The 25,531-nt window shown below is 42.8% G+C and overlaps 1 protein-coding gene across 1 annotated transcript in view; it reads right to left on the minus strand.

Annotated features, from left to right (window-relative positions):
* LOC132590520 (klotho-like) overlaps positions 1-18,494 on the minus strand; it is a 39,815-nt gene extending 21,321 nt beyond the window's left edge. Inside the window, exon 1 of the mRNA XM_060263431.1 lies at positions 17,769-18,494. Within this exon, the coding sequence (XP_060119414.1) occupies positions 17,769-18,494 (726 nt within the window). The remainder of the gene's footprint in view (positions 1-17,768) is intronic.
* Positions 18,495-25,531: the final 7,037 nt, after the last annotated feature.

Genomic DNA, 25,531 nt, shown 5'->3' on the forward strand with positions numbered 1-25,531 from the left:
CACTACAGTTAAACAATACAAAAACTGAAGTGTAACCCAAAGTCTCTAATCGTCCAAACCAGTCTTCAGAATAATTCAACAGGTTGACCACAATTCAGCAGACCGAAGTTCAATCCAAACGCAATGACATGCTTCCTAGGTTAAATTGCATGTTTCAAAAACATACATCTTCCTCAGGGAGAGCCAGTTTGGTGTAGAGGTTAAGTGTGCAGACTCTTATCTGGAAGAACTGGATTTGATTCCCTACTCCTCCACTTGCACCTGCTAGCATGGCCTTGGGTCAGCCATAGCTCTGGTAGAGATTGTCCTTGAAAGGGCAGCTGCTGTGAGAGCGCTCTCCAGCCCCACCCACCTCACAGGGTGTCTGTTGTGGGGGAGAAAGGTAAAGGATATTGTGAGCCACTCTGAGACTCTTCGGAGTGGAGGGTGGGATATAAATCCAGTATCTTCTTCATCTTCTGGACATGATTTAGCCTGAAACTGAAAATGCACCAAAGATAAACAATGTCTGGCACTGCTGGTGAAATTATATATACTTTTTTTTTCTTTTAGAGTTGGAAGGGATCTCCAGGGTCATCTAGTCCAACCCCTGCACAATGCAGGAAATTCACAAACACCTCCCCCTAAATTCACAGGATCTTCATTGCTGTCAGATGGCCATCTAGCCTCTGTTTAAAAACCTCCAAGGAAGGAGAGCCCACCACCTCCCGAGGAAGCCTGTTCCGCTGAAGAATCGCTCTATCTGGATGTTTTTCCTAATGTTGAGCCGGAAACTCTTTTGATTTAATTTCAACCCATTGGTTCTGGTCCTACCTTCTGGGGCCACAGAAAACAATTCCACACCATCCTCTATATCAGGGGTCCTCAAACTTTTTAAATAGGGGGCCAGTTCACTGTCCCTCAGACTGTTGGAGGGCCGGACTATAGTAAAAACAAAAACTGTCTGTTGTGGTGGCTGCCGTTACTGTACAAGGACGCGGGCCGTCAGTTCTCTGTCTTCTGCATCCTTCCCAACACCACACACCCCGGCCTGGGAACTCACCTCACCTCGGTATCGCCTCACACTCTGTCTCCGCCGCCTCAGCCCAGTGCCGGAAGTGTGCGTTACTAACGCGAGTTTAGGTCGAACGTCACTTCCGGTCTGATTTTGCCATAACCTGATTTTGCCATAACCTCAGCGGGCCGCATCTGGCCCGCGGGCCGCAGTTTGAGGACCCCTGCTCTATATGACAGCCCTTCAAGTACTTGAAGGTGGTGATCATATCATATCTCAGCAGCCTCCTCTTCAGGCTAAACATCCCCAGCTCCTTCAACCTTTTTTCACAGGACTTGGTCTCCAGACCCTTCACCATCTTTGTCACCCTCCTCTAGATCCGTTCCAGCTTGTCTGTATCCTTCTTAAAATGTGGTGCCCAAAGCTGATCACAATACTCTAGGTGAGGTCTTACCAGAGCAGAGTAAAGCGATACATCACATCACGTGATCTGGACACTATACCATCACATCATGTGATCTGGACACTTAAACCATGTCTTCTATCAACCTACCCACTGCTCACAGAAACATTCACATAACAAGGTTGCTTCCACAGTATTTCTGGCAGTTTCTGGTTCTCCTATGAAGCTTACCACACATTCATAATTAAATACCCAACATATGATGCTTACAGTGCATTCCAGATTAAAGGTACAATACACTTTTAAATATACAATAACAGTGCAGATACACAAGGATGCTATTACAAATACTTTAGAAGGTGTGCAGTTCATTACAGAAGAATTAAAGGTACAGAGCACTACTAAGAATTTATAAGAGAGAAGCCAAATACAAAGTGGTATTGGATTCCTATGTAATCTAGATCTGAAACTAAGTTTTAAATGGGGAGAATGATGTACGCTGCTTTGAGTTCTTTGGAGGAAAGGTGGGATACAAATGTATTAAATATATAGACTGAACAAACCACTTTATTTCCCAAAGAGGAAAGAGATATTCTGTCTGGCTACTTTCCATGCACTTCTTCAGAATTTAAATGTGAACTTATATTCCTGTATACTGGAACAGTGTCACCAACAAAACAGAAGGAAAGCATGTATGAGAAAAACATACCTACACAAAAGTACAGCTAGCACAGTGGGTGGGAACTGAATAGACAAAGATAAACCACTTAGTAAAGGAAGTTTATAGTGGAGTCAAATAATGAGAAATTATATGCCAATACTCTGCAGATAATCGTAGTTAAACTTCATGTGGGATGATTAAGACTGTACTCCATTTGGGAAAACAGCTACACTAAACTTACACCAGCATCTGGCAATCTGAAAGAAAGTACCACATAACATAAGCTTACAGATTTACATTTGCTATAAATTAGTTCACAAGTAAAAGCAAAAAAAAGATAAGTGACCCACTGAGCAAACTCGATAAGATACATGGATATGAACTACCTCTCTTTTACCAGTTAACTATTACATTTACACCGTACCACAAGTGGATTTTTTTTAATCAAATGGTTCCCTCATTCCAAATTCCTGCTGCTTCCATTTTGCTTATTTTGTCACTTTCTTCCAGTAAAATACACACAAAAATGTAGTTTTGTAGTCTTCTCACATACTGGCCTGAGGCAAGCTAAGTAACAATTGCTTGCAGGGGGAAAATGAACTAGTCAGTATTTGCCATCCAATTGTTTGTTTGTTTTTAAAGTCAGAGATTCACCATTGTGAAAATGTGGACTTCTGAGATTCCATGTCTGCCAAATATAACCTTCAAATGACCTGAACATAATGAAATCTAGGTAAAAGACGTGAGTTTAATGTTTACGGATAAATGGTCAATTGCCTCAATGACACTTCCAGAAAAATAAACCCACTGCTACCTGTTTCCAAGGTCTAGCAGCTAAACTTGAAGAAAATATTCGATGGCTGTTTCTTTACTACCATGAATTTACTGCAATTTTCTACTAAGATCTGTATTTGTATGCTTAGTGCTGTTGCCTACACTTACGGTAGTAATTGTTTGGTGCCATTAATAGGATTTTGAAACATCACTTACTGGAACCTGTGGTAAGAAAGACAAACATTTTTAAAGTCATCCTTCATTGGAAGGCCCTTCTTTACTGAACTTACCCTCCACTAAAATATTAACCATATAACAGAACAGTGTTCCTGGATGCATCCGAAAAGCTTACCATGCTAGGTATTCTTTCTCTATCTGTATCAGCCCCATATAACAAAGACTTCAATATTAAAATGCTTACTTATTTTTTAAAAATCAGATTCCAGATATATTTTTAATTGCATGTATCTGAATTTTAAAGGTTCAATAACTACGTCTTAGCCAACAAATGTTGCTGTAAATTAATATACAAAGCTTGTCACACAATACAGGACACATTAAAATTGTTCAATCCACATTCATTTTATTGGTCTCATCATGCATATATATCATCTGGAATCTTTGAAAAGCAGAATCAGTATATGGATAATTAACCTGATCGGTAATGCAATAAATTATTTGGAAGAATACAGTGTCCTAATTGCAAGGGCTGACAAACATTTTATAACAAGGAAGCACATAAACAAAAGTTGTTACAAATGAAACTGAAAACAAAGGGGGGGGAGACAAAGTTATAAAGTGTTGCACAGTACATATGTGGTTAATATGCCTCAAAAAGCATGATCCAGTGATCGATGTTGTGATTACATCCAGGTTAGATTATCACAGTGTGTTCTGTGTGGGTTGCCCTTGGAAGCTCTGGAAACTTCAGCTAGTTCAAAATGCAGCAGCTAGGCAAGTCTCAGGGTGGGATACAGGGATTGTATGACCCTGGCACTGATAAATCTGTACCGTCTGCCCATCTGCTATCGGGTACGATTCAAAATGCTGGGACTTTGATTTAAAGCCCTAAAGGGTTTGGGGCTAGGATACCTGAAAGAGTGCTTCCCCCCTTACTGTCCAGGCCATCAGCTAAAATATTCCTCATAAGCCAAGCTCTTATGCCCTTGCCTGAAAAGCTAAGGTGGGTTGTTATCAAAGACAGTCTTTTTTAGCAATGGGACTCGCCTATGGAATGCCCTTCTCCTAGTTCTCCTAGTGCCTACACTACTATACTTTAGCAGCAGGACTAAAACATTTCTGATTACCAAGGCTTTTAATTAGCCAGGACAGCCAGCATTGTGTAATGGTGTACTCTAATCTGGAGAACCATGTTTGCTTCCCGTCTCCACATCAAGCCTGCTGGGTGACCTTGGGCCAGTCACAGTTCCATCAGAACTCTCTCAGCTCCACCTACCACACAAGGTGACTGTTGTCGGGAGAGGAAGAGACTCCTTAGGGTAGAGAAAGCAGGGTATAAAAGCCAAATCTTCTTCATGATTTGCTATGTTATTGGGGAGGGGGGCTGGCTCTCCTTTGGAGGTTTTTAAACAGAGGCTAGACGGCCATCTGACAGCAATGAACTCCTGTGAACTTAGGAGGAGGAATGTATGAATTTCCTGCATTATGCAGGGATTGGACTAGATTACCCTGGGGGTTTATTCAAACGCTATGATTCTATGAGTTCTGAGTTTCAGTAATGTTTTATTGTTTTGTTTTGTGCGTCACTTTAGCAGGTTCTCTAAAGAGCTGACAGAAATTTTCAGAAAAAAATAAACAAATATTCTCTTATGTTTAAAAGTGTTGTGCTAGATGGTATACATTTTCCTCTATTTCTTATTCAAAGATCAACCCAAAACATTTTCAACAAGTTACACTAAGAACATAAGATGTGCCACTGGATCAGATCTGCGGTCTACCTGGTCCCACATCCTGTTTGACCAGTTGGCCAACCAGTTACTCTAGAACAGGGGTGTCAAACATGCAGCCCTGTGCCAAATCAGGCCCTCAGAGGGCTATCAGGCCCCTGAGCAATTGGCTGTCATCTGCTTCCTTCTTCCTCTCTCTTGCTTCCTTCTGCATCACAGCTTGCTTTGCCAAGCTTCCTCAGTTGCCCAGCAAGAGCTACTGAGCCAAGCCTCTTTTCCTTCTACTGGCTGAGGCTCCTTCCCCTCCTGGTCCTCTGGGGAAGGAAGGAAAGAGCCATAGCTTCCTTTGCTCAGTTTCCTGGATCCCATGGGAAAGATACCAAGAAAGCACTTTTAAAACCAAGTGGTAACATTTTAAGCATGTTTTATTTTAAGAGTTTTTTAAAAAAAAATCTTTGTATTTGTCTGTGTCCTTTATAGTTTATATCTCTGCTACCTAATCTTAAATAAGTGCACACATGGCCCAGCCCGACATGGCTTGGCCCAACAAGGTCTCATTTATGTCAGATCTGGCCCTCATAACAAATGAGTTTGATACGCCTGCAGAAGTTTGAAAATCAAGAGGCCAAGGCATCATCCAGATGTCACCTCACAGCACAAGTATTCAGAGACTTAACTCTCTCTAGACATGGAAGTTATGACTAGTACGGTACCCACTGGTGGACCATGAATCCCCCTTTTTAAACCATCAATGCTCAAAGCCATCAATATGCATGCTGGCTGCAAATTCTACAATATAACTGCTCATTAAGTAAGGAAGCATTTCCATTTGTTATCTGGTATCCTTCAGATTATTGAGTTAAATGTCTAAAAAAAATCATTTGCCTTGGTAGCACAGAAGCTTTTTCACAGTATCCCTGATTCTCCACGGTTCCCAGTTATGGAGACAGAGCGAGAGGTGAGTAACTGGGATCTCCACCAGTGTATACCAGGGTTTTTCCCCTTTAAGAAAACTTTCAAATAAACCAGGCAGATGTTCAATTGGAAAAGCTTTTATTAAAAGAGAAATAAAAGGGTCCCACACACACACACATGCACTTAAAACACAAAAACTAGCTAAGAGAAACAGGGAGGGGTGGGAATAGTTCAGAGGCGAGGGACAATAAATACCAGGTCTTATAGAGGTCCATAAAAACAGAAAAAAAACTGCCAGTGTTCCACAGGGAGAAGAAATCCACCAAGTGGGGATGTATGCTGTTGGTACCAGTTGTTGGCAACACATACATATAGCACTGGTGGCTAGAGTCTCCAAATATAGGGCAAAATGCTCCCTGGAACAAGCTGACATATTCAGCCCCTCCCCCCCAACAATAATTTGATGGGGTTTTCAGAAGTGGACAATGATTTGGGAGAAGCGTAATAGGATTTCCTGAGGAGAACTATTAGGTGTAAATGGGGCTTGATAACCCTGTAAGTAATGGATGGGGAAAGCTACTAGGTTTGATGAAAAGAGTTAAGTGTTGCTTGATTAGAGTAAACTAGTGTAAAGAAGTGAGGCTGGGTGTTGACGAAATTAGTTAGTAGGTTCTTGGGAAAACCACTGTCCTAAATTATACATCTCTCTAGGGTGGAGAGGAGGTTGTTAGCGAGCCAGCTGTTCTTACACTTCTAAACTACATGTCCAGGAATGTTTCTAGTTGGCATCCATTGTATGTCATCTTGGGCCATACTGCACTTATGATATTTGATACGATACATATTAGGAAGGGTATTTACGGTTTTCTAACTATAAACTGCCCCGGAGAGAGGCGGGATCTGACTGCTAACAAAAGGGTGGAGCCAACTGCCAAATATATCCTAGTAGAGAATTCTCTTAACCCCTTCCCTCCCAGAACCTCTTGCATGCAGAATTACAATTACAAAAAAAAAAAATCAGTATTTTTCTGATTTGGGTGTTCTGGACCCTAAAAATATTGGTATTCCTGAATCCCATTATTGGTATTATATTGGACTATATTGGGATTCAGGTAAGTATTCGGTAAACCCTAATTAATTCAGCTCCATTATACTCTATGGGGACCGTTCCCATAGGGCATAACGGGAGTACAGAAGGCATTTAAATGTTAAATGCCTCCTAAGCTTGAGGCATTGTGCCACTGCCACAGTACAACTCAGTGAGTGAACTCAGAAGTTCACTCACTTCTAAGTTCACTCATAGAGTTGCTCTGCTGTGACAGAATGACTCCATGAGATCAGAAGGCACTTAAACTTTAAATCAGGGGTATCAAACATGCAGCCTGGAAGATGGATCAGGCCCCTGGAGGGCTCCTATAAAGCCCACGAGAGACAGTATGTGTGTGTGTGTTGTTGTTGGCTTATTATGCCAGGGCTGTCCTGGGTACAACTTGGCTTTGCTTCTCCTTTTTCTCTGAATTCATGCCTTTATGATCCAGTCTTTCTCAGCAGGAAAGAAATGGGAACTACTTAGAGGAGGAATAGCCACAAGCCAGTGAGGTGGATTAGCTGAGTGTATGTGTACAGACCAAGTTCACCCAACACATTTCCTTTGTAGACTGGAGTTTTTAATCTAGACTTCTCATGTAAGTAGGCTGATACTGACCACTATACACTGCTGTCTCAGTATTCTTGCACTGCCTCATAGGAATTATACTTATTTCTCTGGGGAAGACTATAGTTTTACAGACAAACACATAGCCCTCATTTTACATCATGATGCCTTCACATGCTCTAGACCAGCACAAGAAGCAATTTATGTACAAAAGCTCACAATGCCAAGACATTTCATGTTTTTCTCTGGCTCAAAGCATTGACCATGAGATTTCTGTAATGAATGTCAATAAATCAAAAGTAGGTTTGCAACTTACAGATATACACCTAACAGTACCTGAACAGCATACTCAAGTTTGCTACAGCACAGACATTGTCTCCAGATTTTGATGCAATAATTTAGACAAAGATGTGTCAGTTATCAGAGACTGTAAAATAAACAAAAAATTGCAAGAGTACTAATTGTTTAAGCTTTTTTAAAAAATATTTAATTGTGTTTGTGTCCTTTATAAAGTTTATATCTCTGCTACTGGAATTACAAGGTCTCATTTATGTCAGATCTGGCCCTCATGGTGGCATGATTCAGCGAATGAACTCAGAAGCCATTTAAAGACACCACAGTTTCTTTAAATGCCTGCTAGCCACACTTAAATAAAAGCTGAATGATATTGGATTTTATTCAGGTGTGGCTATTTTGATAGCTGAATCAGATTGTATAATCTGTATTTGGTTAAATAAATACTCAGAAAACACTAATAAGGTATTTTTCAAGTATTTATTTGGCTCAGTATATACCAAGTACACACCTCCATCCAACAGAGATCTCATATTATGGAGGGAAAAAAATTCTGTTATCAATTTTCTCCACACCAAGCACAGTTTTATAAGCCTTTATCATGTCTATCTTTAGTCACCTTTTTTCTGAAACTGAAAAGCCACAGGCTCTTTAGTCAAAGGTTCACCAACCCCTTAATCATCTTGGTTGCTTTCATTTCTTAATAATCCCTAGCATGGATTTTGCCTTTCAGAAACCTGTGCAAAAATAAATAGGATACAGTTATTGCTCAGTATATCAAACTGAGTATATGGTCAGAAAAGCCTGAAAACATAAGGAGAATAAACTTCCCAGCAGAATCACTATGGTGGAGAAACCAGCCCTAAAAGTATCCTAAAAACAGGAGTGTACTATCACCTACCTGACCAAAATTCTATGTTGTGTTCTGATACTAATATGTCATGAATGGCAAGTTCAAAGTAACTTTGTACCTAATTAGGTCAACAGCCCAAAAACAATCTTTACCACACAGTATATAAGCAAGTCACCAAAATAAGAAAGTGTTGAAATTCAGACCTTGGTAATGAATACAACAGTATTAACTTGTTTTTGTGAAACTTGATCTTGTCTGATGACTTATTCTGATAATAAATAACTTATCTGGAGAAATGATGAGTTCAAAATCCAAATAAACCTACATGTGGTTTCACAAAATATGTACAGAACACAGTCATGTTTGTATATCATGCATTTGTAAAAAAGCTTACTTTTTAATATAAAGAGAAATCATTTCAATTTGCTGCAATGCATGGGAAGTACTTCTATTTGTGAAGCCCAACTATAGAAATGCAAACATATCGTTAAAAAATGGCCAAGCCTTATAGCTAATTAAAATTACAACTTAATGATTCATGAATATGAGTTTCCAAGAGTTAAAGTGAACAAACTGTATTATTATTGAAATAAAATCATTGTTTTATACTCTCCTTTCCCAAAATTTAGGGAAATTTAAAAATTAACGTTTAGGACAGCCTTTTTCCAGGTATGTCCAAGGATGAATTGAGCCTTGAAGAATTAAGGTACTTTGGAATATTTTGTTTATAAAATGTACAAGTTGAGACATGGGTGGAAAAGGTATTATTTTGAAGAGACTGTGGCTTAGCAGGAAAGCCTCTGCTTTGCGAACAGACAGTCCAAAGTTCGATCCCCAGCATCTCCAGTTCAAAGGACCAGGCAGTAGGTGATGTAAATCATGAAGAACCTAAGACCATGAAGACCCACTGCCAATCTGAGTAGACACTCCTGACCTTGATGGACCAAGTGTCTGATTCCGTATAATGCAGCTTCATGTGTGTAAAAACAAAACAGAGGCCAGTAGCGCTAACCTAATCTCCACCCCCCTGCAAAAAAACCACCAATTCTGTTAAATCCAAACTGTTCCTTAGTCCTCTGTACATTCACTCTCCACAGTTAGACTGAGCAAACCAATTACTGCTCCCTGTCACCCTGCAGATAAAATACAGCAGATGACATAAGTTCCATCAAACAAAAGTGTCCAGTGCCACCCATCAATGACCTGGTCACAGCAAGCCTTATCAGATGTTATTTATTTAAAATATTTATTTGCTCCCTTTCTACATTAAGAACTCAAAGTAGCTTAAAATGTAAGCTTACAATTTGGAGGGGTGCTGCTGGAAACTCACAAGAGGAGATTTTGGGCTGCCAGTCATGATAATGGAATTCTCTCTCCCAGAAGGAAAAAATCCTGTTCACAAGTCACACATACAACCCACCTACAGCATATAGTGGTCACCCTTGCTTAACGTAACAGCCACACAGAATAAACTACAGATGTTTGAGAGCCACAAGACACAAACATCAGACATTTGAGAGCTGCAACACAGGAAGGAAGGCAAATAGATGTGGGGAGGGAGGGAGAGGTGGAAAGAAAGCAACTTTGACTTTAAATGCATTCTCCATTCTGGCTGGCTTAGCTTGGAGAAGTGGTTTAAAGAAACAAATGCCTTTTCCAAGCTGGCCAATGGTAGGGGGGCTTCAAGAGCCACACATGTGTGAGATGAGAGATGAGATGAGGAGGCATGTGAGGAGGAAACTGAAAGGAAAGGTAAATACGGTCAAAACCCTTGGGGAAGCTTGGAGACTATTTAAAACTATAATCCTAGAAGCTCAGATAAAATACATACCACAAGTTAGGAAAGGCACAAACAGGTATAAGAAGAGGCCAGCATGGTTAACAAACAAAGTAATGGAAGCTGTAAAAGGTAAGAAGGACTCCTTTAAGCGGTGGAAAACCAGTCCAAGTGAGATTAATAAAAGGGAACACAGGCAGTGGCAAATCAAATGCAAGACTGTGATCAGGCAGGCAAAAAGGGACTGTGAGGAGCATATTGCAAAAAACATAAAGACCAACAATAAAAATTTCTTCAAATATATTAGAAGTAGGAAACCAGCCAGGGAAGCAGTGGGGCCCTTGGATGACCATGGGGTAAAAGGATTACTGAAGGAGGATGGGGAAATGGCTGAGAAGCTGAATGCATTTTTTGCCTCCGTCTTCACCATGGAAGATGAGAAGTGTTTGCCCGCCCCAGAACCACTAATATTGGAAGGGGTGTTGAAAGACCTGAGTCAGATTGAGGTGACAAAAGAGGAGGTCCTACAACTGATAGACAAATTAAAAACTAATAAGTCACCGGGTCCGGATGGCATACATCCGAGAGTTCTGAAAGAACTCAAAGTTGAACTTGTGGATCTTCTAACAAAAATCTGTAATCTTTCATTGAAATCTGCCTCCGTTCCTGAGGACTGGAAGGTAGCAAATGTCACCCCCATCTTTAAAAAGGGTTCCAGAGGAGATCCGGGAAATTACAGGCCAGTCAGTCTGACTTCAATACCGGGAAAGTTGGTAGAAACCATTATCAAGGACAGAATGAGTAGGCACATTGATGAACACGGGTTATTGAGGAAGACTCAGCATGGGTTCTGCAAGGGAAGATCTTGCCTCACTAACCTGTTACATTTCTTTGAGGGGGTGAACAAACATGTGGACAAAGGAGACCCGATAGATGTTGTTTACCTTGACTTCCAGAAAGCTTTTGATAAAGTTCCTCATCAAAGGCTCCTTAGAAAGCTTGAGAGTCATGGAGTAAAAGGACAGGTCCTCTTGTGGATCAAAAACTGGCTGAGTAATAGGAAGCAGAGAGTGAGTATAAATGGGCAGTCTTCGCAGTGGAGGACGGTAAGCAGTGGGGTGCCGCAGGGCTCGGTACTGGGTCCCATCCTCTTTAACTTGTTCATAAATGATTTAGAGTTGGGAGTGAGCAGTGAAGTGGCCAAATTTGCGGATGACACTAAATTGTTCAGGGTGGTGAGAACCAGAGAGGATTGTGAGGAACTCCAAAGGGATCTGTTGAGGCTGGGTGAGTGGGCGTCAACGTGGCAGATGCGGTTCAATGTGGCCAAGTGCAAAGTAATGCACATTGGGGCCAAGAATCCCAGCTACAAATACAAGTTGATGGGGTGTGAACTGGCAGAGACAGACCAAGAGAGAGATCTTGGGGTCATGGTAGATAATTCACTGAAAATGTCAAGACAGTGTGCGTTTGCAATAAAAAAGGCCAACGCCATGCTGGGAATTATTAGGAAGGGAATTGAAAACAAATCAGCCAGTATCATAATGCCTCTGTATAAATCGATGGTGCGGTCTCATTTGGAGTACTGTGTGCAGTTCTGGTCGCCGCACCTCAAAAAGGATATTATAGCATTGGAGAAAGTTCAGAAAAGGGCAACTAAAATGATTAAAGGGCTGGAACACCTTCCCTATGAAGAAAGGTTGAAACGCTTAGGGCTCTTTAGCTTGGAGAAACGTCGACTGAGGGGTGACATGATAGAAGTTTACAAGATAATGCATGGGATGGAGAAAGTAGAGAAAGAAGTACTTTTCTCCCTTTCTCACAATACAAGAACTCGTGGGCATTCGATGAAATTGCTGAGCAGACAGGTTAAAACGGATAAAAGGAAGTACTTCTTCACCCAAAGGGTGATTAACATGTGGAATTCACTGCCACAGGAGGTGGTGGCGTCCACAAGCATAGCCACCTTCAAGAAGGGGTTAGATAAAAATATGGAGCAGAGGTCCATCAGTGGCTATTAGCCACAGTGTGTGTGTGTGTGTATATATATATATATATATATATATATATATATATATATTTGGCCGCTGTGTGACACAGAATGTTGGACTGGATGGGCCATTGGCCTGATCTAACATGGCTTCTCTTATGTTCTTATGAAAGAGCCATACATAGTTTGCAAGCCACAGTTTGGCCATCCCTGGTATAGATTCTTCTTTGTGTGCATACCGAGTAATATTCATGTCACATTCAACTCCTCTACAGCTCTATGTGTGATCTGAATCCCACATTTATCCAAGTTCTGGTCTCCAGTTTCATTAGTAAAGCAAACCTGTGCTGGCTCTTTTTAATGAACAGATGTGTTTGTACATGTAGGATGTACTTGAGTTTGTTGTAATGTGTGAACAGGGCTACAGTTAAATACCACTGTAACTGACCTTCTAGCAAAATCTGAAGACACCTTTATTATGGAAGGCCCTTGACAGAGTTTGTCTATTGAGATTGGAGTCCTAATGTACTATATTTTTATAATATATTATATTGCTCTTTAAATGATTACTATGTTTTAACTTGGGTTCTTATAGATCAAAAAGAATACATACAAATATACTACAATAAAGTGAACCTACAACCCAAATCCTATGGAGAGCCAGTTTGGTGTAGTGGTTAAGTGTGCGGACTCTTATCTGGGAGAACCGGGTTTGATTCCCCACTCCTCCACTTGCACCTGCTAGCATGGCCTTGGGTCAGCCATAGCTCTGGCAGAGGTTGTCGTTGAAAGGGCAGCTGCTGTGAGAGCCCTCTCCAGCCCCACCCACCTCACAGGGTGTCTGTTGTGGGGGAGGAAGGTAAAGGAGATTGTGAGCCGCTCTGAGACTCTTCGGAGTGGAGGGCGGGATATAAATCCAATATCTTCTTCTTCTATTTCATTGCTTACTAAATGTCCCATCCTGTTGACTGTATTGACTCGCTCTGTGTAATCCACCTTGAGACCCAATGAGCAAGGTGGACTATAAATAACATAATTGTTTCTTTAAAAAATTGGATCTTACTCTGTAGTCATTATTTTACATTACCAGGCGAATTTTTAACTCCAGCATAAAAAGGAAGCCTGTATCAGAAATGCTACAAAGCTGCATGTGTAGAGAGCTCCTTAGTTGTGGACTTAAGGTCTCTTTTTTGTTTCCCCAGCCTGACTCACATTTCACATCTAACCTGTACTCATCTTCAAAATAACTGAGGGGAGTAAAGCCAACTATGAAGCATGGCTTATTTCTGCAGACATGTTCCCTGCACCAGGGTCAGCCTGTCCACTAGGCAAACTAGACAACTGCCTAGAGCACCAGCCTTCTGGGGGCACCAAATTGAGCACTCCCCATGTGATTCAGTGACATTATCAGTGCAGGTGGGGCACCAGAAGTTAGCCTTGCCCAGACAGTCTAGGGCCAGCCCTGCCCCACATACACCTGGAGTGGTAGACAGACACTCCGAAGAAGCAGATTACATAGCCCCCCACCTTGCCACCATGTTTTGTTGTTGAAAGTAGTGTGGGAGGGAAAGCTGAAGCCCCTCCCACTACTATGCCATGCTCTGCAGCTGAAATGACCCTCCTCACTTTTGAATGCCGCCCTGAGCCTGCTCCAGCGGGGAGGGTGGGATATAAATAAAATCAAATAAACAAACAAATCAGACATGAAATGCAAGATGGGTTGGGGAAAGCCCCATTTGAAAATTGGCAACCCTGCCATCAAGTGTATTTAGAGACTGGGCGGGACCAGATGGGTCTTTTGCCCAGGATGACTTCTGATTGGCTATGAAGGTTTTTTATAAATTTTGCTTTGGCAGCAGTTGCCACCTCAGCCCAAGAACATGAGAAGAGCTCTGCTAGATCAGACCAATAGACCATCTAGTCCAATATCCTGCTCACAAAGTGACCAACCAGTTCCTCTGCTGGCCAACAATAGGGCATAGAAACTGAGACTTTTCCCTGATGTTGCCTCCTGGCTCTGATAAAATAGACAAAACCTACAAAGAAAATGTGGGAGAAACCAAAGCACAGGTGGAACTTTTATTCATACGTGGCAGACTTGAAAAAAAAGAAAAAAATGAAAGGAAATACATGGAAAATGAAGAACAGATTAAAATTTAAATTCCCTATGGAAGCTAAGAATATGCAATTATGCAACTTATGTATATATATATAATTTGCTAATGGTGGTAGTCAAATGGAACTCTCCCATTGGCTTAGGGGTGCATTCCATACACTCCATAAACCATCACGGTTCTCAGGCCTCCAACTGGCTGACTTCCCTGCCCCCACCTACTGCAGGCATGGGAATGTTGAACAAACTGCCAAAACACTACTACCTCAGAGACAGACACATCTCCAATTCTTCTTGTGTAAGTGTATTCTTCTCTGTTGTCTTCTCTGTCAAGTGTATTAAGTGTATTCTTCTCTGTTGTCCTGTCAACCAAACAGCCTCCAAAGGCTGAAAAATTGCCAGGGGACCACCTCCCTCCTCCACTCAGTCTTGTCCCTAGCCAGAGGCTGTTGCTAAGCAACCAAGGCTGCTTCTTTCAGTAAACGGAGAGGCCTCAGCTAAAATATAATGCCACAGTCCACCCTCCAAAGCAGTTATTTCCTCCAGAATGGGGAGAGAGATCTGTTGTCTGGAGATCAGTTGTGATCCCAGGAGATCTTCAGGCTCAACCTCAACACTTTCATACAAGACGTGTTAACTAGTCACTTGGTTGTGTATGAAAGTAGGAATCTTGCCATGCTCTGGATCAGTTTTTGAAGCTAGTTAAAGCTTGTAGTGAAATGAGGGAAAATAAAGTGAAGGCTGGAGATCACACAGAATACCACATCTCTCCAGATGACAGACATCAGCTCCCCTGGAGGTGAGGGGGGAGTGAATGCCTTCACTTGGGTAGGTGGGAAGACAGCGAGGGTGGGGGAGTACCTGCACACAGCCTCTTTCTAGAGCCCATTGTATTTTCCCTCGCAATGGGCCTTATTCCTGGTACTACCTAATAAATTACACAAAATTCTGAAAGAGATATTCAAATTCATGGTGACAATGGCCATTATTATCTATTCAGCAAAATGGAAACTAGACGTCTGTCCCCACCTAGAAGAATAGAAAAATAAACTTGATGAATATGTAGCAATGACAAAATTAACACCTTATCTGAGAAGCAGATCAATCACAAAATTTAAGGAGAGATGAAGTGTGTACTGAAATGAAGAAGCAGAAGAATATGTATTAAATGTAGCATCTTGAATATAAATGTATAAAGAAGTGAATCCTGAGCAGAAATATCTTCTACCTCGTTATTATGAGATATATAACACTTTTTCTTTCTCTACTCTGATATATTACTTATTGTCAAAACTTACAGTGAGTAGGTAGAAGTGACAAAAGTATATGATACTGAATGTGTAGTAAAGATTAAATCAATAATGTAGATATATAGCAGATTAGTTATGGGATGTGAAAGAATTAATAATCCTCACATTTCACCTTCACTAGCAAGTGTTAAATTGGAAATGAAGAAATAACACAAACAGTGCAATCCTAAACACAGTCACACCTTTCTAAATCTAATGAAATCAATGAGAGCATAAAAAGGTGCAATTCTGCTTAGGTCCGCACTGTGAAATCATTAGATTTTAGTTACCTAAAATCAGTCAACCTCCTGTGTCAATGATGCACCTCTAAACAATCAGACCCCACCATCTACACTGAGATCGTCCCAATTATAGTTTGCCACAAGCAAAACTCAGGGGACAAGTTCAGCCCATCTTGCCAAAAGCCAGTTTGGTGTAGTGGTTAAGTGCACAGACTCTTATCTGGGAGAACCGGGTTTAATTCCCCACTCCTCCACTTGAACCTGCTGGTATGGCCCTGAGTCAGCCATAGCTCTGGCAGAGGTTGTCCTTGAAAGGGCAGCTGCTGTGAGAGCCCTCTCAGCCCCACCCACCTCACAGGGTGTCTGTTGTGGGGGGAGAAGACATAGGAGATTGTAAACTGCTCTGAGTCTCTGATTCAGGGAGAAGGGCAGGGTATAAATCTGCAATTCTTCCTCTTCTTCAAAAGTATCTGCAGGGCAATTAACAAGTTTAGCTAAATCCAGACATTACACAGTGCTACACAGAACCAGTGTGGTGTAGTGGTTAAAGTATCAAACTAGGATCTGCAAAACTCAGGTCTGAATTCTCACTCTGCCATGGAAGTTTGCTAGGTGACCTTGGCCAGTCGCACACTCCCAGCCTAACCTACTTCACAAGGTGGTTGTGAGGATAAAAGGGAGGAGAAAACAAGAGTTGCTTTGGGTCCACACTGGGGAGAAAGGCAGGATAAATAAGGTAAATAAAATAAAAGCACAGACCTACCAAACCAATTCTTTTTAAAGGGTTCGATGCAAGTACGTCTTTGTTCTATTAAGTATTCTACAGTACTCTTGAGATGTTTTTGCCTGTGCAGATTTTAAACTGACAACAAGCTAAACGGGGGGGGGGGGGGGGAGCAGACTTAAACCTGCTTGCATTGAGGCAATAGCTGTGGTTCATCCATAAATATATAAATTCACCCTCTTTCCTCAACTCAATTTAAATGCATGGAATGGACACAAAGATAACCTGTGTGCCAGAACATACAGATTAGGGGTTAGATTGGGGGGGGGGGCGCTTCTTAAATTGCTGCAAGCCATTCCCCCAGACTGATTACTAACTTAACTAAACTTTGATTCAGGAGGGTAGATGTGTTGGTCTGAAGTAGAAGAACAAAGTTCAAATCCGGTGGCACCTTTAAAATACAAGATATGAGCTTTCATATGCATGCACATTTCTTCAAATACAATGAAATGGAAGTTACCATACATATAAGTTGAGGATGAGCAGTAAACTAGCACACAACATAATGAAAATGTTTAACAGATTCCAGGACCAAACAGGAATAACAAGCTCAGTTTATTATATACTATTCCAGAGAGAAACATAGTGAAGGAAACCAATACGGTATGTCAAAATTGGAGATGGATGAGCATTTGTATCCTTTTTAATTGTGGGCTGCTGAGAGTACTTAACTGAGACCCTGCCATTACACTCCATCCCTCGTCTCTCATTGAAACAGATAGAGGACGGCGACTCGTTTATCTGATCTCAAGGAAGAACTATGGAAGGGGGGGGGGGCGCACACCGCTATGGTTGGCCCCGGTTCTTTCTGGTAAGTGCTTGGCAATGGCAGCATTCTTTCTGACCACTTTTCCAGCGTCCCGCTTTGGTTTATCGTTCCTTCCCGAGTCCGCTTCTCTCCCTCCTAACTTTTCATCCTGTTCCCTCCCTGTGACAACTTTTCCGGCTCGCACCGAATTCTGCTGCTGAAAAGGCAGCAGCCAGCCAGACGCCTCTGAGTGGGATTCTGCGGGCAACACAGATGCGCTCGAGAAATAAAGGCGCGCGAAAGCCAGGACAGGCGCGGCTGCAGCGGACCAAACACACCCTGAGCACCCACACGCCCGCCCCCGCCATACCTTGAGGAGGTTGTGCGCCGCCCTGTAGCCCGCCTGCGGCCCGCCCTGGAGGCCGGGGGGCAGGCGTCCGGTGGCGTAGCCGTGCCAGGCCACGAGATAGGGGTTGTCGATGGTGAGCCAGTAGCGCACGTGGCGGCCGAAGCGCCTGAAGCAGAGCTCGGCATAGTCGCGGAAGCGCTCGGGCAGCTGCGGGCTCTGCCATCCGCCGAGGGCGCGCTGCAGGGGCAGGGGCAGGTCCCAGTGGTAGAGCGTGACGACGGGCTCGACGCCGCGGGCCTTCAGGCCCTCCAGGAGGCGCTCGTAGTAGCCGGCGGCGGCGGCGTTGAGGGGCGCCGTGCCGTTGGGGAGGAGGCGCGGCCAGGCCAGCGAGAAGCGGTAGTGGGAGACGCCCAGGCGCTGGAGACCGTCGAGGTCGCGCTGGAGGCGGTTGTAGCTGTCGCTGGCCACGTCGCCCCCCGCCGCCTTGCCGGGGCCGTGCGCCCAGGCGTCCCACACCGAGGGCCCTTTGCCGTCCTGCCGCCAGGCGCCCTCCACCTGGTACGCCGCCGTGCCCGCCCCCCACAGGAAGCCCGGCGGGAAGGTGTCGTGAAGGAAGAGCTGGTCCTGCGGGTAGGGCAGTCGGGCGAAGCGAGCCCAAGTGCCCTCGCCTTCGCCCGGCTCCCCGAGCAGCGGCCGGCAGAGCAGCAGCGGCAGCAGGACTAGGAGCGGAGCCGGCCCGGGGGTCATGTTTGTGCGGGATGCCAAGCGAGGGGCCGAGTGTGTGCCTGCCTCCTGCCCCACAGCCGCCCAGGCACCTTTATCTCTCGCCCGGCCCTCCCCGACGGTGGGCTATTAATAATTATCCAGGAGGGGGGGCGCCCTCCTCCTCCTCCCGCATGGGGAGGGGGAGGGGAGGTCAGGCAGGTTCCCCGGGGCGACGAGCGTGGCGGCGGAGAGAGGGAGGGAGGGAGGGGATGAGAATGGAGTGGAGGAGGCGAGTTGCAAATCCTCGCACCCTGCCTTGGCGCACCTCCCCAAGGCAGGTGCCCAAAGTGAAGAGCGGCCGCTTTGGGGCTTCTGTATTTAACCAGACTTGTCGCTCTTCAGGGTTAACCCCCGGCTCCCTTTAAGTGCCCTTCTTTTGTGTAGAATTTATCCATTTATTTTTTGTGTCCTGCTTTTGCAAACTCAGTCACCAAGGCTCAGCAGCACTTGAAACGCATCAACTTCAGACTTCGGTGAACTTTCTCCGGTTTCATATTCATAATCAATAACATGTTGTCTGTCAACAGTCTGGTCGCCTTGCTGCAGCTGTATGACTCCAGAACTAGGTGGGCTGCTGGTCTGAGCCAGTCCTGCTCTTATTATCTTTGTCCAACATATTTTAATGTAGTAAAAACGACTGGAAAGGGGGGGGGGGTCGTTTGTTGCATGATTAAAGGTGGAAAGTCTGATCTGAATGAATGTTTATGAGCCCAGAACTATAGAATCATCATTGCTTAGGAAGGATTAATGAGCACTGAATACAGAGATGATATCTTGTGTATGTTGGGATTGATTTTGTGCCCGGGTTTTACACTGGACTTCTTAATTACTTCTCTGATGTAAAAGTGGAAGCAGACTTATTTCTACAGCAACATACTTCCTAGTGTGAGAACTGAGATGAGAAGCATCTAAAAAAGCTGTGTATTTTACAACATGTAGCATTTCCCCCACACTTCTGGTAGAAAGCATGGACAGTATTCATGTTTCTCTTTGCTAGTGGGTTGTACAAGATAAAACTGGAACTTGTGCATTTCGTAAATTAATGGTAAGAGGGGAGACATATAAACACCATTTCCAAATAGGTTGCCTGTGTTCTTCTAAAAAGAATCCAGAAAAATCAGATTGCATTGCATTTTTGTGTATGAAAGATGCCTTTATTTAATTGATGCAGATTCATGCAAAAGCATAAACTTAATCCAAGACCCAAGATTTACTGCATGGGAAATGTAACAGATCATAGTTTGAATCTTGTTCTATATGAGCACAGTAGTGTTTGAGGAAGGAAACTTTCCAAGCTTTCTACACATGCACACTCACACACACACACACACACTGCAGCTTGCATTTACTTCCCAGAGTCTTATCCCAAAGCATGGTGGATCTCTGGTAAGAATGTGGGCTTCTGCAGTGACAGGAAGAATCAGCAAAAATTGCTTCCCCCTTCCACTGGGACAACTGCCTTTTATCACAGGAAAATATAGGTAGGCACCAGTATATTTGCCATTGATGTCTCTGTCTAAATGTGTGCCACTAATAATCTGTTGCATGCTTTTGCTGAGTGCTTTCCAGTCTTCATTATACTTGCTCATACAATAACAACTTTACAGGGTACAGCTTGTTATTTATTTCATTTCTCGCTATTCATCCAGGAAGCTCAATATATGCTTCTGCCTATTTAAAGGTAAAGGTAGTCCTCTGGGCAAGCACCAGTCATTTCTGACATTGGGGTGATGTTGCTTTCACAATGTTTTCACGGCAGACTTTTTACGGGGTGGTTTGCCATTGCCTTCCTCAGTCATCTACACTTTCCCCCCAGGAAGCTGGGTACTCATTTGACTGACCTCAGAAGGATGAAAGGCTGAGTCAACCTGAGCCAGCTACCTGAAACCAGCTTCTGCCGGGATCGAACTCAGGTTGTGAGCAGAGAGTTCAGACTGCAGTACTGCAGCTTTACCACTCTGCGCAGGGGGCTCTTTCTGCCTATTTACAGATGAGAAACAGGCCGAGATGCAGTAGCTTGCTCCAGATCCCCCAAGTGAGTTCGTGGCCAAGATGGAGCCTGATCAGATTCAAGATATAATAGGGCAAATAGTCACTCACTAGAGCCAGTTTCAAGTCAGGAAATGGGAAAAGGCTTAAACCAGTACTGATCCAAATTAGTACTGTTTTTTGGAAGGAAATACAAGCTGGGAGCTTTGTTAGTAGAAATCACACTGTTGTTTCTGTATGACTGGTCTAAGGACCGCTATAATAATAAACACTATGCCATGTAGTTGATTGCTATAGTAGGGTCTCATTCTTGCAGTGGTTACAAGAGGAAAGGGAATTTAATTACACATCTTCCCTAAATCAATGGATATTGTATGAATCTAACAGATCACAGGAAGAAAACCTGCAGAACATGTCAGACATTGTTCTGACTTAGTGCTGAACTGACAGTGTTCACAGACGTATCACAGGAAAAGAGCTACAAGAACACATTTATTTAAAGGTGCACTTTGTGTGAGTTCACTCATGAAGATTGGTCAGGGAATACAAGGCTGAGTGATGTCTTGTAAGTGTGAAATTGCCCTCCCAGATCAAACACTGTGATCATACAGACACTCAGATGTAATGCTTTTGGATTAAGGCACATCACACAAGAACCATCAAATGAGAGGTGAAGTGTCATGTCAGAAGGCAGTCTACGGAATTTTTGCAGAGGCTAGATTCCTACCTGCACTTGTCCACAGATCTTTTAATGCAATACCTATGTATTTTGTTTATTGCATTTTGTCATGATTTATTTAGCAGGCATTTGCTCTATGGAGCAGAATGTCAGTTTTTAAAAATGATATATTTTTGCCATCAAGTCAAGCTGACTTTTCGTGGGGCTTGAGGACAGGGACATTCAACGATGGCTTGCTATCTCCTGCCTCTGTGTCATAACTCTGGTCTCCCATTCAGATATTATCCAGGGTTGGCCCTGCTTAGCTTCCAGGATCTGATGAGATTGGGCTGTCCAGGTCAGGGCTCAAAATATTACTTTTAAATACATATATATATACAGATGTGAATACCTGAGGCTGCCTTATATCTAGCTTATTGTCTGTTCAAATCAGTTTCTGCATTATGGCTAGAATAAGACATTTTATTTTAAAATAACTTTTCTGGGGCAGACTCTGGAAGCACACAAGGTCCCTGCCCTTTGCCATCCTCTCATCCCCCATCTCACCTGGTAGAGGGACATAAGAACATAAGAGAAGCCATGTTGGATCAGGCCAATGGCCCATCCAGTCCAACACTGTGTCACACAGTGGCCAGAAAAACCCAGGTGCCATCAAGAGGTCCATCAATGGGGTCAGGACACTAGAAGCCCTTCCACTGTTGCCCCCCCTCCAAGCACCACGAATACAGAGCATCATGCCCCAGAGTTGCATCAATATGCTATGGCTAATAGCCACTGATGGACCTCTGCTCCATATATTTATCCAATTCCCTCTTGAAGCTGTCTTATGCTTGTAGCCGCCACCACAAAACAAAAAGCTGTTTGGAGGAAAAGGCTCTCCTTGCTGCCCTTAGGGCATGGAATGGGGAGCCTGTGACAGACTGCCCTCTAAGCCCACTGGGATTTTTACTGGTAAAGCAAATGTTCAGTCTTCTGCCCCCACTTTACTTTTTGTCCTTAGTATTAGTATTGGTACACATGGTTCCCACCCTTTTTTATAACAGGTTCAAAAATGGAAAGGAGCATTGCTATCTTCTGAAAGTACACTCTGGAGATTCTTGCAACTGTTAACACTTTAATTTACACAGCAAAACAATTCACTGTGTACATTTGTGCCCACCTCTTTATATATCCATGGGTGCAGGCACCTACAAGCAATTTTCCATTTAGTCTTCTGGAAATTACAGCACCTGCATCCATAGGAGGAGAGGAAAATCGAGGTTAAATTAGAAATGCCTCACAAGTCTTCATGGTAGGGGAATATCATGCTGTACATTTAACATCTAGAAACTGTGATTCCCATTAATTGCTTGTGTGTGGAGACAGTATCTGGGCTACTTCGGAAGGGCAAGTGATTTTTGCTGTCTTGTTTAAAAAAAAAATCAGGAGTAGTTAAAAAAAACTTTTTAAAGGTTATAAAGTTACTTTTGGAATTTGAATATTAAAATATACCGTAGGTGAGGAATGTAAAATAATGTGTATGCAACAGTGATGTCAGTAGTCATACATAGATATTCCCAGGAGATAAAGTTATTGTTTAACTTGAGTGTTGAATGCATTATGATAATTTAGATTTATTTTTAGAACATTTGCAGAGGAAAAGCAGCTAGCAGTTGCTAATAGAGTATTTCTGCAGGGATCTGTTTATTTTTCTTCTTGGCTGTTCAGGATCATGCTTTGTTTTACTTGCATGATTTTGCCACACCCATTTTCCTTGCTTTGACACTGAAATTTCCTTTTAAATAGCTACAGGAACACACATTTCGGTGTACTCTGCTGATTGATTACTTTATTGATTTGTGTCTCTTTTTTTCTAATTGTGGGATGAAAAAAATTTAACTCAGATGGCACCACAGTGCCCAGTTGTACTGGTCAGATCAGTGCTGTATGTTAAGAGACCTTGAAAGGAGGTGTAGAAGTAAGAGCAATCAGCGTTGATGGGAAGGCTGTTTTCAGTTGCATGAAGGCTGGGAACAAGTCAACCAAAGGAACCCTTGCTAATATTCACTTCATTTATAGCTCATTTTTCTCACAATAAAGGCAGATTACAAACTATGAAAAGCAGTTCAATCAGACAGCAGTGGTCTCTAATAAACAATGCAGAAGGACTAGGATTGTTGTTCAGTTGCACAGTCAAGTCCGACTCTTTGTGACCCCATGGACAAAGTCACGCCAGGCCCTCCTGTCATCCACCATCCTCCGAAGTCTGCTCAAATTCGTGTTTGTTACATCAGTAATGCTGTCCAGCCAGCTCATCTTTTGCCATCCCCTTCTTCTTTTGCCTTCTTCCAGCTAGGATTTTCCCAGACTAGGATTAGGAAACAGGAAAACAATGCCGACAAAAAACTGTAGGTAGAAGACATTGCAGTAAAAAAGAGAGGTGATACATAACAGTAAGCATTGGAATAGATTATAATGGTGATGAAAAGTGTTGTCAAGTCACAGCAGACTTGCAGGGTAACCTCCAGGCAGAGCCATTCAGGGATGGTTTGCCATTGCCTGCCTCTGTGTAACAACCTGGGACTTTCTTGGTGGTCTCCCATCTACATACTGGCCAGAGCTGACCCAGTTTAGCTTCCAAGATCTGACGAGTAGGCTAGTCTGGGCCATCCAGGTCAGGGTAGACTACAATATTGCCCCTTATCAAAGCAACATTCTGTGCTGTTCCATTATACTCCATTATGCCCTCCTGAACATTTCTGTTTTGTTCCTTCTGTGAAATGATGGAGGTGTGGGGGCCTTCCTGACCACCTCAGACAGGCTGTTCCACAATGATTTCCATGATGGGGATTGAGCACAATCTTAATTGTCCTAAGGAAATCAATGGTATCAAAGCATATTTAAAGTTTGGCTGGTTCATGCCCTCCATTTGTAACGTGATAACATGACAGCAGCAACACACTTCTCTTGGCTGGCTAAAATTCTGTTCCAGTCAATCTCTACAATTCCTTTTTAATGCTTATTTTTTTTAAATATTGGTGTGAGGATTCAAACCTAGGTTTCCCACTTCCTAGTCCAACACTCTAATTGTTACTACACTGGCTAACTATTTAACTTGTTTCTAAATTCCATTTCATATGTTGTAAGCAGGGAAGGTGGCATGGCATAGCCCAATCTTGTCAGATCTCAGAAGCGACGCAGGGTCGGTACTTGGAAGGAAGACTCTGCAGAGGAAGGCCATGCCAAACCCCTGCTTCTCATTTGCCTTGAAAGCCCATTGCTGGAGTCACCATAAGTCACTGCAACTTGATGGCACTTTATCTGTGCACAGATGCCATAAGCTGCTTTGGATCTCTGTTGGGAAGAATGGTGTTATTTAAAAACTGAAATAAGGAATAAAAATTACTTAGTAGACAATTTTTTGTTCATCTCTATGCTTATCTTTTTTGTAATTAATAACTGCAAATAACTGTTAAATTCACTGTTCTATGAAATTCATGTTATGGTAGTCCGTTTACACACATATAAAAGCATTGAGCAAACCAGCTATTTGTCACAGTGACGCTGTGGTTGGAAGTGAGTGGATGATCTTGCTAAACAATCCTATTAAACAGATGTGAAGAATCACATCATGGCATATTCATCCTGCCGCTAGGAAAAATTGGCAGGAACATGGCAGAGACTGTTTCCTTTAAGTGTGTGCAGAAGTAGGGGGCTAAGGGAACAGGTATCATTGGCTGGGTGTTTTTTTTTTCACAAGCTGTAGTTCTGCAGGGAGGGATGATAAGTAATGAGCGTGAATAGAGCCCCCAAAAGGTAATATGTATGTCCACTATTTTTTTGCCAGTGAAATTATGGGGAACTAATTTAATATTTTCCTAATTGAGTAGATACAATTTTTTACCATATTGATTGGTCTTATTAAGTGGTGTGCATTTGTGTAAATTGCTGTGAAGTTGCAGCTGACTTGTGACAGGGTTTTCAAGATGTACAAAGCTGGTTTGCCATTGCCTGGCTTTACACTGAAATTTTCAGGTGGTCTCCCATCCAAGTCCTAACCAGGGCTGACCCTGCTTAGCTTCTGAGATTATGAGATTGGGCTAGCCTGGGCCATTCAGGGCCTTTAGCTGGCCTTCAGTGTCATTAGAAATGCACACACTATGGGTTAACTGCTTAACATCCAAAACAACTTGGCTTCTGAATAAAACAAAGCAATTATATTGCAGCTTCTTTGCAGCCAACACAGGTAGCAACTATGAGTCCTCTTGCCATGGCATTGCTGATCTAATAGGAAACACTTGCTCAGGTAACCCTTTTACACACTTGGCCACAACTCTCAGCTGAAGATATAAGATCAGACTAGGCTGAGCCA

This window comes from Heteronotia binoei, unplaced genomic scaffold, assembly GCF_032191835.1.
Source record: "Heteronotia binoei isolate CCM8104 ecotype False Entrance Well unplaced genomic scaffold, APGP_CSIRO_Hbin_v1 ptg000122l, whole genome shotgun sequence".
Lineage (NCBI taxonomy): Eukaryota > Metazoa > Chordata > Lepidosauria > Squamata > Gekkonidae > Heteronotia > Heteronotia binoei.